The sequence below is a fragment of the Eleutherodactylus coqui genome, chromosome 5 (assembly GCF_035609145.1).
Source record: "Eleutherodactylus coqui strain aEleCoq1 chromosome 5, aEleCoq1.hap1, whole genome shotgun sequence".
Classification (NCBI taxonomy): Eukaryota; Metazoa; Chordata; class Amphibia; order Anura; family Eleutherodactylidae; genus Eleutherodactylus; species Eleutherodactylus coqui.
In genome coordinates this window covers 162,145,567-162,163,178 of record NC_089841.1, presented here as the reverse complement: position 1 = coordinate 162,163,178, position 17,612 = coordinate 162,145,567, and the positions used below count along the sequence as shown (strand labels likewise).

At 45.5% G+C, this 17,612-nt stretch overlaps 1 protein-coding gene across 1 annotated transcript in view; it reads right to left on the bottom strand.

Annotated features, from left to right (window-relative positions):
* LOC136627993 (glutathione S-transferase theta-1-like) overlaps positions 1-17,612 on the bottom strand; it is a 32,370-nt gene continuing 14,758 nt past the window's right edge. Inside the window, exons 3-5 of the mRNA XM_066603552.1 lie at positions 3,274-3,424; positions 2,068-2,244; positions 1-349 (exon numbers count right to left, since the gene is read on the bottom strand). Coding sequence (XP_066459649.1) covers positions 152-349; positions 2,068-2,244; positions 3,274-3,424 — 526 coding nt within the window. The 3' untranslated portion in view covers positions 1-151. The remainder of the gene's footprint in view (positions 350-2,067; positions 2,245-3,273; positions 3,425-17,612) is intronic.

Here is a 17,612-nt window from a genome sequence, read left to right as displayed (position 1 = left end):
TTATTACATTTTTAAATTTTATTAATAAATGCTGGTCACTTCTGCGATATCAGCATGTATTGAGATCACACTGATGGTTATGGCATATTTATAATACAAAGCATTTTTCACAAGAGATTGGAAAGTAGCTTGTAAATTTTGGAATGACTTATCAGCGACTGAAATATTCTAGGATGGCCTTAAACCTCTCCTTCATCTCTGGAGGAACTTGTTTATCAGTCTTCCTGAAATTAGCTACTCCCTCGTGTGCTTCTTTGCAGAGCTCTACTCCAACTGCCTCCTTCACCCTTTGCTTCCAAGCTGCCAACTTAGGATAGTCCTCAAAGACATCAAGCCCTGATACAAATGTCTGAAAAACAAACAAAGTTGGAGTAGAAAACGGTTTAGTAATGTCCATACTGCTCTTTAATGCTCTACCATAATCCAAGTACCGTGTATACACTCGAGCATTAGCCGACCCGAGTATAAGCCGAGACAATAAGTTTCACCACAAAAAACTGAGAAAACTTATTGACTCGAGTATAAGCCTAGCTATACTTGAGTATATACTAGGTTTAAAAAACCCTTCATACTCACCTCCCAGTCGGCGTCTGTGTGACAAGCTGCTTGAATTCTCCCTGCTGTCATCCCCCGCTGTCCTCTCTGCTTGGCTCTGTCAGTGCTGTGTAAGTAAGCGCTGTGATTGGATTGAGCGCCAGTCAATCACAGCTGGCGCTCGATCCAATCACCGCGCTTACTTACACAGCACTGACGGCTGTGTATTTAAAAGACGAGCAGGGGGATGACAGTGGGGAGAATTCTAAAGCAGCTTGATTGGCTGTGAATGATCGAGCGCCAGCTGTGATTGGCTGACGCTCAAGCCAATCACAGCTCTTACTTACACAGCGCTGACGGCAGGGGATGACAGAGCCGAGCAAAGAGGATGGCGGGGGATGACAGCAGGGAGAATTCAAGCAGCCTGCCGCACGACTGCCAAAGACACAGACGCCGGCTGGGAGAGGAGTATGGAGGTTTTTTTAAGCTTTGCCTGACTTGAGTATAAGCCGAGGGGGACTTTTTCAGCATAAAAAAAAATGTGCTGAAAAACTAGGCTTATACTCGAGTATATACAGTGGTTGTCACTTACTGTATATCAAGAGATTTTAGAGAAGCTACTGTACCAAAGCTGCTGCTAAACTCCCTCCCTTTTCCAGCAGCTCCCATAACAGTTTACTTGAAAAGAAGTACTGGCGTTACGTGACAACACTGATAGGACTGTTCACTATAGTTTACATCTGCCTGTTCTTTTTGCACTGTGTGCAACAGAGCTGGGTCACATTCCGCCATTGTTGGGGAGAGATCACAGAGTCACCTGTGACAACCACCTTGAGAACCCCGTAGTCTCACCCACAACGTCCGGCTTCCGCTTGGGCGCTGCAGTAGGTGGAATGAGTCATAGTAACATCCAAGTAAATTCAAGAGCCCAACATTGCCCAGCAAGTCACATGACTGGCCAGCTTGCCTACTTCCCATAGTGTATCTTGGTACCATTTCATCCACATGAGGAAAACAAGGATCAGATTAGGCCACCTTCCACTGTCCACATTCTGACGCTCACACTATAGCCATTTTGGCTGGTGGCCAGGTGTCAGTCTGTGGCTACATAGCCCAATCAACAACAAGCTATGCAATATGCTCTGATGTCTATCATTACCAGCAATAGCTTTCCTTTCAAAAGTCTGTGCTACAGTAGCTCTTCTGAGAGCAGACCAGCTAACCTTTGCGCCACAAGCAAATCATGGATGCCTTGGGTGCCCATGACTTTTGCCAGTTGTCCTTCCAAAGACTAGTTTTGGTAGGAACTGGATACAAAAATGGCCAGCCATTTTGGAGATGTGCTGACACCTAGTTATCTAGTCCTTGTCAAAGTTAGTTAGACCTTTTTTTCCCCAACCCAACTTCCAAGTAGTGATGGTCACTTCCTGCCCAATAAATCCAACCCCTTGACGGATGCAGTCGTCACAAGATAATGTTATTCATGTCACCCATTAGTGGTTTTAATATCATGGTTGATCAGCATTTGCTCACCTGTCCGATATCGGCCAGAGCTACCACGTCAGCAATAGAGACCTCATCGCCAACAAGGAATGGTTTGTCCTGCAGAAATACATCTTGTATCGTTGTCGAAATGGTCTTAAACTCACACAGAGCAGCATTTAGCTTCTCAGGGGTTACCTCGTGCCCAGTGACATATGGAGTCATGCCCTAGAGCAAAAAGAAAGATACCTTAGAATAGTTAAGTGATGGATTTGCCATATGCATGGATTTTTCTAACACAAGTGCCCTACTATCTGCAGCCTGTCTTAATACACCATATATTTTAATGCTGTACAGTAGTGAATGTTTTATTAAAACTCTATTTGCTTGTACTAAAAACTTTACAGATTTGAAATTGAGATTCTGATATTAAAAAGGGTTCTGTCATTAGGAGGAAGAGAAGAAAAAAACAAAACAAAAAAAACAAACTTACCTATTCCTCCCCCTGCAGTCTCCTTATTGCATTTTCTCCCGTCTCCTGCAGTTCCCTCGGGTCACCTCACCTCCAGCCGATTCTTCTTCCAGTGCCGAAGCATCCATTCTCTGTAGTCTCCATCCTACAGATCAGTGTACACTACATCATTAGTAGTGTAGCATTCACAGCCTAGCAGGGAGTGCCGAGCTATTGCAGAGACTATGCATGCATGCTGTCTCTCTGCAACAGCATATGAACACTCGCAGAGAGACAGCACCCACGCACAGTTCGGCAATAGCTTGGCACTCCCTGTGACGTCACTCTGCATGCCGAGCCCGCCTACCAACAAGCTGGAGCAGCCAATGACAGCGATGAATGATTGTGGCTGAACACAGTCATTGGCTGCTGTCACAGATGTCTAAACAGACTGCGGAGGCTAGAGCTTGTGGTGGATGAACAAGGGAGAACTGCCGATTTGTGTTATACCATGGGGACGAGGTGATAGAGGTTTCCATTAACTTAAGACATCCCCTTTAAGACAATAAGTCTCCTCCAACAGAGTTTTGGTTTTTAGGGGCTTTATCCCGGTCAGTTGCAGCATACATTAGTCTTGGCTTCCCCTCTCATTAACCTTCTCAGTAGATCCAGGACACTGGACAAAAACACCCCACCCCTACAAACCAAGTATGAATGCCTTTTCTGGATATTGATGGAATACGAGACTTCATTTACACTGTTGCATGGGGGTGGGAAGCACATCTTGTTTTAATAGACATATTTACCTTGAGCCAAAACAGCTTGGAAGTACCTGGACGAGCATTTGTGACGTGCCAAGCAAGGTACTCATCTACACGCGCCCGTTTCTGGATGTCTGATGGGTACCAATGATCAGGGGTCTTAAACTTTCTAATGAGATAAAGGAGGATTGCATTGCTGGGGAAAGAAAGTAGTTAAATTATATATTTATACATGTAATAAGACGCAAGACTTTCTGTAGCAGTTAGAAGTACAAGCCGGAAGGCCGAGACTTGAAAACTAATCTCACTGACTTGTATGTATAATAGATTTTTTTTCTGCCCCCAAGTAAAATTAATTGTGGAATTGCAACAGGTATTCAGAGGTTAAGCCCCGAATCTTTAGCCCCGTGCATTGGATCATCTGGTGCCAAGTGCCAATGAGAACACTGGAATGGGTCTCCAGCACTAGGATGTCATTGCATCACGTGGGCCACTGCAGGGATCTCCTTCACTACAGCACTAAAGAGTTTCCTCAACAAATATCTGTCTGTGTGCAGGAGGACTTAAAGGGGGCACTATTGTTAATTGTGGTCACTACTACCAAGGAGGCATCTATACCAATTGAGGGCACCATTATGCTGTGTTACACAAAACTAAGTATTGGCTTATTAGGTAGGTATTTAATAGGTGTTCTTTGAGTTCACTACAGGGTCAGCTGTGAGCAGGCTGGAAGGTGCTGGGGGTTCCCAGGGAAACATTGGAGCCCTAGGATGGATGGTGATTGGTCTGAGGAAAATGGTGGGAAGAAGCCTGAGGGATGCATATATCTATATTCATCAGCACTATTCACCAATCAGGTTGCTGGAATTGTCAATCAGAACAAATCAGGTTGCTGGATTTGCTGAATAGTGCTGAAGTGCTGATGAATCTAGATATATGCCTGAGGGATCCTTCTGTGAAGCTCCGGCCCTACCAACAGAAGCCGATTGGTGGGAACCATTGGTGAGAGGAAGCGAGAGCTGATATAAGGAGGTGCTGGCAGGATGGTGAGCTAGGTTTTTTTTTTTAATACAGCACCACAAGATTGTGAGCAGTTACTGAATCCAAGTGAAGACTCCCTGTTCCTGTCAGCTCCTCTCACAAGACCTGTATATCACGGAGAATAAGGGGATTCTTTTATTTGTACTCCACCATTGCTGCTGCCACTTCCTTGCTCTTTTATAGACTCTACTGGGAACTGAAGGCTCATGGTTCCTGCTGGGTGGCTTTGCTCTGCAAACCACCTCCTCCAGTTCATGAAGAGCTACTAGTGTTGCGGCTGCATCTCCCTCACTAGCTTTCCTCTCACAATAACAGCCTCAGATCCTTTGTGAAGATGGAGGACCTTCTGAGGTGGCTGATAGTCAGAGTCGGATGAAGTGGACAGTGAGGAATAACTTCACAGATGTCTGTAATCCCCGGCACTTCAGTTTTAGGACTTGTCAGAAGTGCAGGCCAGGAGGAGAGTTGAACAGGCAGAGGACATTGTGTGAACGTTTGTATCTGAGGAGGATTTGTCGGTAGAAAACCGCCAGCGAAGAGAACACGGAAGGAGTGAGACACCCTTTACCTTTATCTGCATGGAGGCGACTGAGACCGGGCAGCAAGAACAGTGCCCACCAGATGCCAACACAAAGTCCAGCACTGAGAGAGGTGCAGGGTACAGGTGGAGCTCTACAAGATGGCGAGACCCCCGGTAGCCAGGTGGTATACCTGGTTACTGGCACCGGTGTATAGAAGGATTTATCCTGTATACTAGTTTAGGTAGATTGGTCAGTTGTAAATGTGTCAGTGTTAACCCTTCCTAGGCTTATTCAGCTAAGGGCTGGTTCAGGGAAGATGGGGAATTTATGTCTTAACAGATGTGTTTTATTAATAGGGAGTGCGGAACTGCGAAAATGGCTTGCTGCCTGCCGCTGTGGGTATAAAAATGGAGTGGTTGTTAGTAGACTGGAGCATCTACGCGAGCCGTCAAACGCAGACCACGGCAACCCTGGCTCACGTCCCAAACACACTTCATGCGGCGGTGCTCTAGGTGCGCCGAGCGGCTGTGGAGAAAGTCAAAGCTGCCGGCAGACTTCCTCCACTTCAAATTCATGCTTAAAACGTATAACCTAGCCCTTCACCATGCCAAACAAGTTTATTTCACCTTCCTTGTCTCCTCACTATCCCACAACCCCAAACAACTCTTTGAGACCTTTCACTCCCTCCTCAGCCCCAAGGAACAGGCCCCTCCGACAGACCTGACTGCTGGAGAACTAGCTGCCTATTTCAAAAAAAAAAACAAAAACGACCACATTCAAGAAGAAATCTCTGAAAGCTCCATGGTTAGCCCTGATCCCAGTTTCATCAGCACTGCACCCAGCACCTACTCACTATGCTAGAACCAACGACAGAGGAAGAAGTCTCCAGGCTCCTTTCCGCTGCCCGCCCCACCACCTGCGCTAGCGACCCTCTCCCCTCTCACCTCCTCCGCTCCCTTTCCCCAGCTCTCATTACTCACCTCACTACAATCCGCAACCTCTCCCTAACCTCTGTCACTTTTCCCTCCTCATTCAAACACTCTATTATATCCCCTCTGCTTAAAAAACCAACCCTGGACCCGACTAATGCTGCCAACTACCGACCCGTCTCAAACCTCCCCTTTATCTCCAAATTACTGGAATGTCTGGTCTACTCCCGCCTTACTCGCTTTCACTGACAACTCGCTCCTCGACCCCCTCCAGTCTGGTTTCCGCTCTCTACACTTGACCGAAACTGCCCTTACAAAAGTAACAAATGACCTGATGACTGCAAAGTCGAGAGGTGATTACTCCCTACTAATCCTCCTTGACCTGTCTGCTGCATTTGACACTGTCGACCATAATCTCCTCACTATGCTCCACTCTATTGGTCTAAAGGATACTGCTCTCTCCTGGTTCTCTTCCTACCTCTCTGACCGCTCTTTCAGCGTTTCCTTTGCTGGTTCTATCTCTGCTCCACTTCCTCTCGCTGTCGGGGTACCCCAGGGCTCGGTCCTTGGTCCCCTTCTTTTCTCTATCTATATTGCCCCAATTGGACAAACCATCCACAAATTTGGCCTCCAATACCATTTCTACGCTGATGACACCCAACTATACACCTCCTCTCGTGAGATCTCTGGACCATTCCTCCAAAATATCACCGACTGTCAGTGTTAGAGACAGCGGACAATGTCCTCCCTTTTTCTCAAACTAAACCTCTCTAAAACTGACCTCCTTGTCTTTCCACCTTCTAACCGACCTCACCTCAACATCTCCATTCCAGTGTCTGGCACCATCATAACCCCCAGACGGCATGCCCGATGCCTTGGGGTCACACTGGACTCTGACCTCTCCTTTGACCCCCATATCCAATCTCTCACCCAAACATGCCACATGCAGCTCAGAAATATTGCTAAAATACGTCCGTTCCTAACCACGGACACGCTAAAGACACTCGTGGTTGCCCTCCAGCCACTCCCAGCTTGACTACTGCAACTCGCCACTCATTGGCCTCCCTCGCACTAGACTCGCTCCACTCCAATCCATACTAAATGCAGCAGCTAGACTCCTTTTTCTATCCAATCGTTATTCAGACGCCTCTGCATTATGCCAGTCGCTGCATTGGCTGCCCATCCACTGCAGAACTAAATTTAAACTCCTCTACCTCACTCACAAAGCTCTGCATGGCGCTGCGCCACCATACATCGCCTCCCTACTGTCAGTACACCACCCAGCGCGCTCACTCTGATCCGCTAACACACTCAGACTAAACACCCCTGTAATACGAACCTCTCATGCTCGCCTACAGGACTTCACCAGAGCAGCACCCATCCTCTGGAATGCTCTACCCCAAGGCATCCGGACAATTCCCGATGCACGAAATTTCAGACGTGCCTTAAAAACGCACCTCTTCAGGGAGGCATAACAAATCTCCTGACCTAGTCCCTCGCCCCTCCCTATGGTGCTCCACCCTGTTTGCCTTCTGATAAATGATCTGTACATAAAATTTCCTATTGCCTGTGTTCCCCAACCCCTGCAACTCCTGTACCACCCCCAACCCATTTGTGTCTAACCCAATGTATCTCACATTGTAATTGTTGCAATTGTTGTATGGTTTTGCATTTATCCATGCCTGAAAGCGCTGCGGAATAAGTTGGCGCTACACAAATAAAGATTATTATTATTATTATTATTATATTATTATCTAGGGCTAATTCTACTCCGTATGAGATTATATATCTGATTTGATCTGGGTGGATTTCTGAGGTCTCTCACTATTTGGGAGAGGATTAGTAACTGGTGGTAACTCACTGCAGTTGGTAACTCGGAGCTCTGCTTGAGAGAAAGTTGGTGGCATTTCTGAGGTAACTGTTGGCGGTACCTCTGAGTGCTGCAGAGTTGGAGCAGCCAGTGGTTTGGAATGCTGCTGGGGTTAATCGGATTTGTTCTATAGTTACTTGCTTTATCATTGTTGCCTTCAGTAAAAAGCTAATAAAAGGATAATAATTACCTAAGAAACAGATCTTTTAGTAATTGGTTACAGGCTTTGTGTTTTTGCTAATGTATTTTTTGGACGATCCTCGACTTCTATGTCAGGTTTTGTTTCAGCATATAGACAAATTGTTGTGATCTCCTGGTTTTCATAAGACGAGAGATTCCATCAAAAATAGGTGATTTACCCCAATATAAAATGGGATGTGAAGGATGTAAGATTATGGCTGAATTTGGTTTTAGCTCAGTATAATTAAGTGGCTCTTAGGGTGCATCCTCGGGGCACCTCATTTTCTGGGATGCGAAAAGGGATGCGCTTTGCAGTTAATGGGAATCATTGCAAATGGGGAATTGTAGGTACCGACGAGTGTTCATATTGTGCTGGTTTTATCCTGGGGGGAACATTATTTGGATGATTTTTTTATTTGTTGGTCCTCCTGATAAAGCCAATTGTAAGGAACTTAAAAGGTTTGTTAAATGATGGAATTTCTGGGGTATCCTACTGGGTCATGAGAAACATTTTTCCCAAGCATCAGATTAGAATTCTTGGGCATTATAATTGCTAGTTGCACCATTGATTGGTATTTTTTAAATTTCTTTTCAGAAGGTTTTGAGTCACAAGAGGTCTTTACCTTCGCAGTGAGTATGTTGACTGTCAATTCAGAAGCATGATCTGCTCAGATGGATGCAGTTTTGCTAGAGTTTAATGGTAGTTCCGCTTCACAAGTGGATTTAGGTTTTTAGCATCCAAATTAAAGTTATTTACGGTTTATTTGTTCTTTTTCTTGTAAGCAAGATTACGGGGTATTCAGGAATTGTCACTGGCCGTCTGCACCATGGTGTAAGCTCGAAAAGGATAAGGATAAGCATTCGCAGGATGGGAAGGTTTCTGTTTACTTCCTAGATTTAAAGCAGGTTTGCCTAATAAGTCTATCATGAAATGAATGGCATGGATATCATTTTTCAGAAATGGCTAGGGGGTGTCACCAATTAATTCTTTTCAGCAAATTAGACTATGGTTCCGAGAATACAAAGCGGTTGCTTTTTCCAAGGCTCTAGGGTCTGCTATTACGTTTAGCTTATTAAACAAGCTAGTGTCAGTGTTTGATTTGTAGCTCAGGTTATGAAGTGATGTTGCTTCAGTGTGCATTTTTATCAGCGTATTTTGGAGCGTTGAGATGCTGAGTGTTTTTGGCGCAGTTCAAAGTGATTTGCTCGCCTCTTATTCACCGATGCGTCTGAGCATGAGAATGGCATAAAGTTTTCCTGAGGCACACTGACGCTTCTTTCACGAGCGCATATCGTCTGGCCGTTTTTACAGCCGTCCGATATACGCTACGTTGTAAGTGAAAGATTGGGTGAACGGGCACACAACTCAAACGTTTGTGCGCCTGTTCATATGACTTGGTGAGGCCGGCGCAAATGTGCCAACTTCACCAGGCCATCTCCCATTTCCCCTTCCTCCTCATTGCAGACTTACCTGTCTTCTTCCCCCTTCGTTCTGTGCAATGGGCGAGGCGGAGTCAAGTGCTGCTCCACCCCGCCTCCTCCGGGCAGGCATTTAGCTCCACCTCCATCCCGCCCCTTGTCCATGGCATCAATAAGAGGCGGGGTGGACTGGTGCTTAGCTCCACCCCCATCCCACGCCCTCCCATTGCACAGAATGAAAGGGGAGGAAGACTGGTAAGCCTGCACAGGTGGGGGGGGGGGGTAATTACAGAGGGAGGGAGTTTAGCAGAAGTCCTGCCATGCCTTATCACAACGATAATCAGTGCTGTGCTTTAGGTCCCTCAGAGGGACACAACTGGTGCAAATAAAAAAATAAAAAAAAATAAAAAAAAGGTACAAAAACCAAAAAGGTAAAAACAAACAAAAAAAAAAAAAAAAACTTTGTGCTTCTCATATTAGCATAAAAAAAAAAAAGTAAAAAAATAAGTTACAATGGCACATATTTGGTATTGACGCGTCTGTAACGACGTGTACAAAAAGTTGAACATGCTTTTTGATTTGTACAGCAAAAAGCGTAAAAAAAAAAAAAAACAAACTCTAAAAAACAGAGCCAAAATGCTAATTTTTAGCATTTTGCCTCCCAAAAAGATGCTATAAAAGTGATCAAGAAAGCCGTACCTTCCCCAAAATGGTACCAATAAAACCTACAGCTTGTCTCGCAAAAAATAAGCCCTCACAGAGCTCCGCACATAGAAAAAAATTAAAAAAAGTTACAGGACTTTGAATGCAGGGATTTAGAAAAAAAAAAAAAAGGTTTATTGCAGAAAAGTGGAAAAACCTAAAAAAAAAATTAATATATCTAAGAATTTTGGTATCGTTGTAACTGTACTGGCCCGCAGATAACACGTATTGTATCATTTATGCTGCATGATTAACACTGTACAAAAAAAAAAAAAAAAAAACCTATGGCAAAATTGATGTTTTCTCCCCCTCTTATCATAAAAAAAAATAATTATAAAACTTTTACAATATAGTCTATGCACCCAAAAATGGCACCATCAAAAACTACAGTTCGCAACCAGACCAGTGGCTGAGGACTGAAGGACCCTCAGGACATACAGCGGGCTCTGACAACGCAGCGGAGGACGGGGCGACAGCGGTGGGTACAGCGGCAGTGACTTGCCACCCTACTAGAAAAGGTGTGAACAGAAGCCCCTTCATGTCCCCCTACCCAGGCCCATAGAAGTGAAGCAGGAGGAAAGGGGGGGGGGGGGGGGGGAGAAAGAACTTAAACAGACCTGATCAGTAGCTGAGCTGCTCCCCACTGCAGGTTGAAAGGACTGTCAGGAGCCACGCTCTGCTCTTCCCTGAGGCCACGGTCGCCACCTAATGGTGAAACTGAGAACTGCAAGTCTCTCCACGTTTCCCCGAGAGTGCTGCTGACACCTAGTGGCAAACACTAGCACTGTATCCACAACCCACTTTTGTGTTTAAGCTTTTGATGCCACCTAGTGGCCAGTGCTGATAACGTACTCTGTCCCAACTTATACAAATAAGTGAAAAAAAACGCAAGTGGCGGAATTCCATGAATTACCCGTCCACTGCAACGTTTAACATCTAAACCTATGCTGCAGATCCACTAAGAACCCCCGCCAAGCCAGAGGGGCACATACACGGTCACAATGTTTTTTTCTCATCTGTGACCTATGCTCCATCCCGTCCTGGTCATTTTGATGGGATCCGAGTCGATACCACACCACTATGCCAAAGAGAATTAAAAAGCAGAACAAGTCACGAGCTTTTACTTCCCAGAGCACGCTTCCAGAACTTTTTTCAAATGCTCAACCCACCAACTCCGAACTAGAAAGACCACAGACACAGGCTCCGAATATGGATGAAGCAACATCACCACCACTGGGAGACCAACACCAGAAGATTCTTCACTCACTGCCTCTGATATGGCACTCTTCGTACGTATACAACACCTTTTAAAAGCAGAACTACAGTCCATGCTTCGCGACATTAACAGCCAGAATTATGTCCTGGGGCAGCGCACCGCTGATCTGAAACATAAGACAGATGACATAGTGGAAGCCCTAGAACAGAAACGAGCCAAGGGCGATGAGGTCTCTGAGCGTGTAAAAGCTCTGGAAAAGTGAAGACCTGGAAAAACAGAAGTAGACGAGCAAATATCCAAATCAGAGGTATGCCAGAGGCAATCAGCAACCTCTGTGAAGCAGCAACTAACTTATTTTCTGCCCTGCTACCACAAGTATCTCAAGAAAGTCTACGCATCATCCGTATCCATCGGGCCTTGAGTAGACGGAACAACCCAGATCTACCAAGGGACATCGTCCTCAAACTCCACTATGACGAGATGCGCGACCAGATACTAGCAGCCGCAAGAAATCTAACAGTACTCCCAGGGGTATCGCCAACTGTCCAGATCTATGCGGATATCGCCCCAATCAGGCTAAAAGAAGGAGCCTGAGACTGTGGTAGATGGCTGAGAGGTTTGCCATTTTGTCTATATTTTTATCAGCTGTGAAGATGCTATATTGTGTCTCTAATCTAATCCTCTGGGGGAAGGGAACATCGCCCCTCCACCTCCACAAGAATTGAAGGAGCAGTGCTTTGTGTCCATAAACTGGTCAAACTGGTTCTAACCAGCAGAGAACTTATCTAGGAATGTGTGTAAAAGGACAGGAAATGGCTGGCACACAAAGAGAAACAGGAAGTATTTCCTTCGGACCATAAGTCAAGAATGAATAGAGCATGCTCAAGGAAAGCTCCTCCTGGGTGAATGATCTCACACCTACCTCACAAATACCTCCCTATGAGAATAACCTATCAGCACACAAAATAATGTAACTGTATCCTAAATTACCTAACTTCCTGTGTTGAAACCTTATTTAAACTTTTACCCGCCTAAATAAAGGTTAGAAGCTTTTTGGCACACATGATGTAAGACGTGTGGTCTTTGAAAGGCTCTCCAGGCCTATACTTTATTCCTATCTAATATGGCACCCACAGTATATCGAATAGCGAAAATTGCGCTAACAAATTCTCTTACCCAGGTGCTACAAAGAGCGAATATCCGCTATAGATGGAATTTCCCCTTTGCACTGAACGTCAGAATCAACCAACGAACGTATAATCTCCGAACACTAGAAGAAGGAAGACCTTCCTCAGTTGTCCTGGAGGAAGAAAGAATCCCTTTCGTCAAACCGAATGTCGCGACTCCCAGAGCCCAAAGGCCGACAAGGACCTGGTCAACAACTGGAACCCTGCGTCAAGCCCAGCCTTCCCAATAGAACAGCACCTCACTCAACGAGATTGTACGGTACACCTACATGCACCTCGCTGAACCATCAGGGATGGGGGGGGGGGTGTTATGTTAGCAGACTCTAAACAATTAAAGAGGTTTTAAGACTCGTCTCCCTGACCCTCCAAACAAAAAAGCTGTGATGTTCTGTTCCTTTTCACAAGGGACTAAACTAGGCAGTCGCCCAAAGGTTTGCATATAGGGCCCTATGTACCGTGACTGTTCTGTTTAGCCACCCTCAGAATTTACGTGATACATAGTTTGGCCAATGTTAAATATAGTTAATCTTTGAGGCCTGTGGATGTGATCAAATTTCTAACCCTTTATATTTAGCTCCAGGATGGAATGGAGGTATTTGTTGTCCACTCCGCTCCGGACCTAGTGAGTACCCCACATAATATGGGGGACGCACCCGGTGTCAGGACCACCTTGGGCCTACAAGCCTAATACAGTGTTATGTTACTGTTAATTACAAGCTCTTTCAAACATATATATCTTTATCTAAGGCAACACCCGAAAATCACCACCGTGCATACCTATCATATTATGTAGTATTATCTAGGAAAACAGCCTGCTGGAGACCAGCAATCCTCAAATCGGGAGCCCCGTGGCCCCAAATAGGCAGAAGCTACGGGGACGTTTACCATATATTTGAGCTCTCAATAGCACCTAAAAAAAAAAAAAAAAAAAAAACACCAACAAGATAGTAGTTATCCTCTCCTATAACGTCAAAGGTTTCAATTCACCTATAAAACGACATAAAGCACTGGCACATTACCTGAAACTCAAACCAGATATTATATGCCTACAGGAGACCCACTTCTCCTCCACCTCCGCGCCAGCTAACTTTCATCCCCCAATACTCTCAAGTATACTCCTCAACAGCCTTCAAGAAACATCAGGGAATCACCATTCTTGTGCATAATGCCCTCCCACTAAATGTCACCCATATAGAAGCTGACCCACAGGGCAGATTTCTTATCCTGCAGGGTACTCTCTATGACAATAAAACAACAATAGTTATTCCTACGCCCTGTCACAAACCCACATAAAATTTTTACTATAGTGGCTAACAAACTCCGAAATATCCCAGACTCCCACTTCTACTGGATGGGAGATTTTAACATGGTGCAGTCCCCCTCCTTAGATCGCTCTCATTCAGGCTCGGATAGACTAAGCCCAGCGCAGCGAGCCTCATTAAAAACGGCATTAGCAGATCTCGCAATAGCAGATGTGTGGAGGGAGAAACATGGAGCACGAAGAGGTTACACCCTTCTTTTCCCCATCCCATAAGTCCTACTCTTGCATAGACTGGACCCTAGTATCCACCTCGATCCTACCGGCGTTGGTCCAAGCCCGACACATCCCATGCGCCTGGTCAGACCACGATATAGTCATGACCCATCTCCTAGATCACCTCCCACGCACACACTCGGGAAGATGGAGACTTAACGAAGCTCTCCTTAAAAATCCAGTGTCTCACTCTAAAATTAATGACCAACTGAAAACCTATTTAACTACTAATGTCACCCCTGATTCACAACCCGATCTGGGTTTGGCTAGCACACAAAGCGTTCATGAGGAGACAGATCATTAAAATTGCGTCACATATTAAGCGAGAGAAAGCTGGAAAAATAAATGACCTAGTGAGACGGCTAGGCACCTTGACGCAAGCTAATCAACAGCTTCCAAGCCTAGCCTTAATTAAAGAAATAAGAGACATAAAGCTCCAATTAAACCTACTCTACACATCCCAAGCTGAGAGAGCCCTCCAGTGGACGAAGGCCCACTATTACCGGCTGGCTAATAAACCTGATAAACTACTAGCCGCCTAGCTCAGGCAAAGAGAGAGGCTCAACACACTCTACTCTATCCAATCCAATAATGGGACATGCACATCAAACCTCCGCACCATAGCCCAGACATTCCGGGAGTCCTACAGCTCCCTTTATAAACATAAGCCACAAAGACACCCATCAGCACCACAATCCTTCTTAGGGTGCATTCCCACGAACGTATATCGGCTTGGTTTTCACGCCAAGCCGATATACGTTGCCTTCGTGTGTGTGTGGGGGGGGGGGGGGGAGCAGGAACTGAGCTCCCGCCCCCTCTGTAGTATTTGCAATGAAAGGAGGTGGAGCGGGGCAGGGCTAAGTTCCTAGAATTAGCCCCGCCCCCACCCCACCCCTCCCCATTGAAAATAGTGCAGAGGGGCGCAGAGGAGGCAGAGGGGGCGGGAGCTCAGTTCCTGCTCCTGGCTCTTCCATCATCCCCCCCCCCCCCTGCATACGAGGACAACGTATATCGACTCGGCGTGAAAACAGAGCCGATATACGTTAATGGGAATGCACCTTTAGATGGAATTTCCCTACCTCAGCTAGACTCTAATCAACAATTTGATCTAAATCAGCCCGTTGTGACAGAGGAGGTGGAAGAAACCATGAAAAAAACTAAAACTGGGCAAGGCCCCAGGGCCGGACGGGTTGACTGCCCTCTACTATAAAAAATTTGCAGAATCCTTTTCCGACCCCCTAGTCCATCTGTACAACGACATCCTATAGGGAAAACACATACCCAAAGAATTCTTTGACTCTCATAGTGGTAATTCCTAAACCCAATAAAGATCACACCACCCCGAAGAACTACCGCCCCATCTCTCTCCTAAACCTTGACTATAAAATATTCACTAGCATCCTTGCCACCCGGCTAAATAAATTCCTCGGCACCCTGATCCACAAGGACCAAGTTGGTTTTATACCCACGTGTTAAGCCCCAAATAACGTTAGAAAAATTTTGAACCTAGTCCACATCTCACAAACTCAAAAGTCCCCACTGCTCCTCCTAGCACTTGCCATAGAAAAAACATTTGATAGCTTGTCATGGGACTATCTATTTGCAGTCTTAGATAGGATGGGTGTGGCAGCCTTGAGATCCCTGTACTCTTGTCCGTCTGCGAGACCGAAGCTCCCCAGTTCAGAGAAGGACTCGATTCCTATCCAGAGAGGGACAAGACAAGGCTGCCCACTGTCCCCAGCCCTATTCGCACTTGCGATGGAACCTCTGGCCTGCCTAATAAGACAAAATCCAAATATATTGGGTCTTAGATGTGGGGAAAGGGAATCTAAACTGAGCTTCTTAGCAGATGATATTCCACTATCTCTTACTAGACCCCTAACCTCCTTAGTCAACCTGATTAGATCTCTTGACTCCTTTGCAGAGGTGTCAGGCTTAATGGTCAATATGGACAAGACTGAAGCTCTTTATATTAATATCTCCAACCAGATGAAAAAGCTGATAGACCTCAATTTTGGGTTCCACACTCCCTCACACTTTCTTACTTAGGTATAGAACTAAGCCCCGATCTAGCCTCGTTATACAGGTGGAGCTATCCCCCATTATTTAAATCTGTTAAGGCAGATCTGAGAAAATTGGACCAGCCCACCTTGTCCTGGATTGGACGCATAAATGCTATCAAAATGACAATACTACCACAACTACTCTCTTTTCAGATGCCTCCCCATTAACATTCTGGTGGCAGATTTGAAAGAGATCCAAAAGGCAGTCTCCCAATTTATCTGGAGGGGAAAGAGACCAAGAACCAGGCAAAATGTTATGTACTACCACAGACGGGTGGGCAGACTAGCTGTACCTAACTTTCAAAGATATTTTACGGTGACCCAATTGTCTCAGATTCCCCCAATATTCGCAGGGTTGGGAGCACCAATTTGGGCAGAACTAGAGGCCTCTATGATAGCCCCAGTGGACCTCCATACAGTCTTTTGGGATAGGGGCTTCAGGGTCTCGACCTTGCGACTACTGTCCCTATTGACAGCTCATCTTTTTGATATCTGGAGAAAAAACAGATTCAAATATTCCTTGATGACAGATTTCCCGCCCCTTTAACCCGTTATCCCTAACCAGGATTTCTCTTTTAGTACCCAACAGGGGGCTTTCCGGTGGTGAAGGAACAAGGGTATAACACATTTACACCGATTCCTACAGTTCCAAATGCTCCTTAGCATTCCCCAGATTATTAAGAAATATGACATCCCCAACAATCGATGGCTCACCAGATCTACAGTTTTGTTAGAGCATCTCTGCCTAGGTCAACATCTATACACAACAAAACCACATTCGAAAGGATATGCCTATGGACCCCCCCCTTCAACTGGGGACCATCTCATGTCTATATGCATCTATGAACCAACCCCGTCTAGACAGAAAACTTCCGTATATGATTAGATGAGAAAGAGACCTTAATCTCTCCTTCTCCCTCCCCCTCCCCCTCGTTGGCATCATTGTTGCACAATGGTGGAGACCTCAATTAAGATCCTTCACAGATCCTACTTGGTCCCCGAAATAATTAGCAAATACAATCAGACCCGCTCATCGTCTTGCTTTCGAAGCTGTGCGGAATTAGGCTCTACTGTGCACACCTGGTGGACCTGTCCGAGGGTGACATCCCTCTGGAGACAGGTTGCTGGCCTAGTCTCATCAGTGATTGGTAAGCTCTTTGACCGATCCCCAGCGACAGGTTTGCTGGCGGATAAACAACTAGGCGTCAACAACCAACAGCATAAACTGGCTCAAAACATCTGTATGGCAACCAGAGTATATATAGCCTCACAATGGTTATCGCCCGTATTGCAGATAGGCCCGGTCAAAGCTAGAATCTCGCTGATGATGGCGTTCAAGAAGCTTTCAGCTATCAGAGAAGACAGGATGGAGCTGTTCTTGAAAACATGGCAGCCGGGGTCTGACTACTTAGGAGCTCCAGGTCTCAGAGGCCCTTTAGCGATTAGTTGGGGAGAAGAGAGATATAAAGTAGCCCTATGGTAGGTATGGATAGCAGCAGAACTACACCCAATAATACACTACATGGTTTGCAGAAGTTGTTGACTGGATACTTGACTAAGCTTTCTTATGTTACGTTTTATAAATCTTTTCATCTTGAAATCCTCCTGCGAGGGGTATATCTATAGTTACTATACTGTAATAGTTTGAGAAAAATTAATAAAATCACAGAGGTGAGGAAAAAGAAAAAAAAAACAAAAAAACACATATTCACTGAAAAAGCC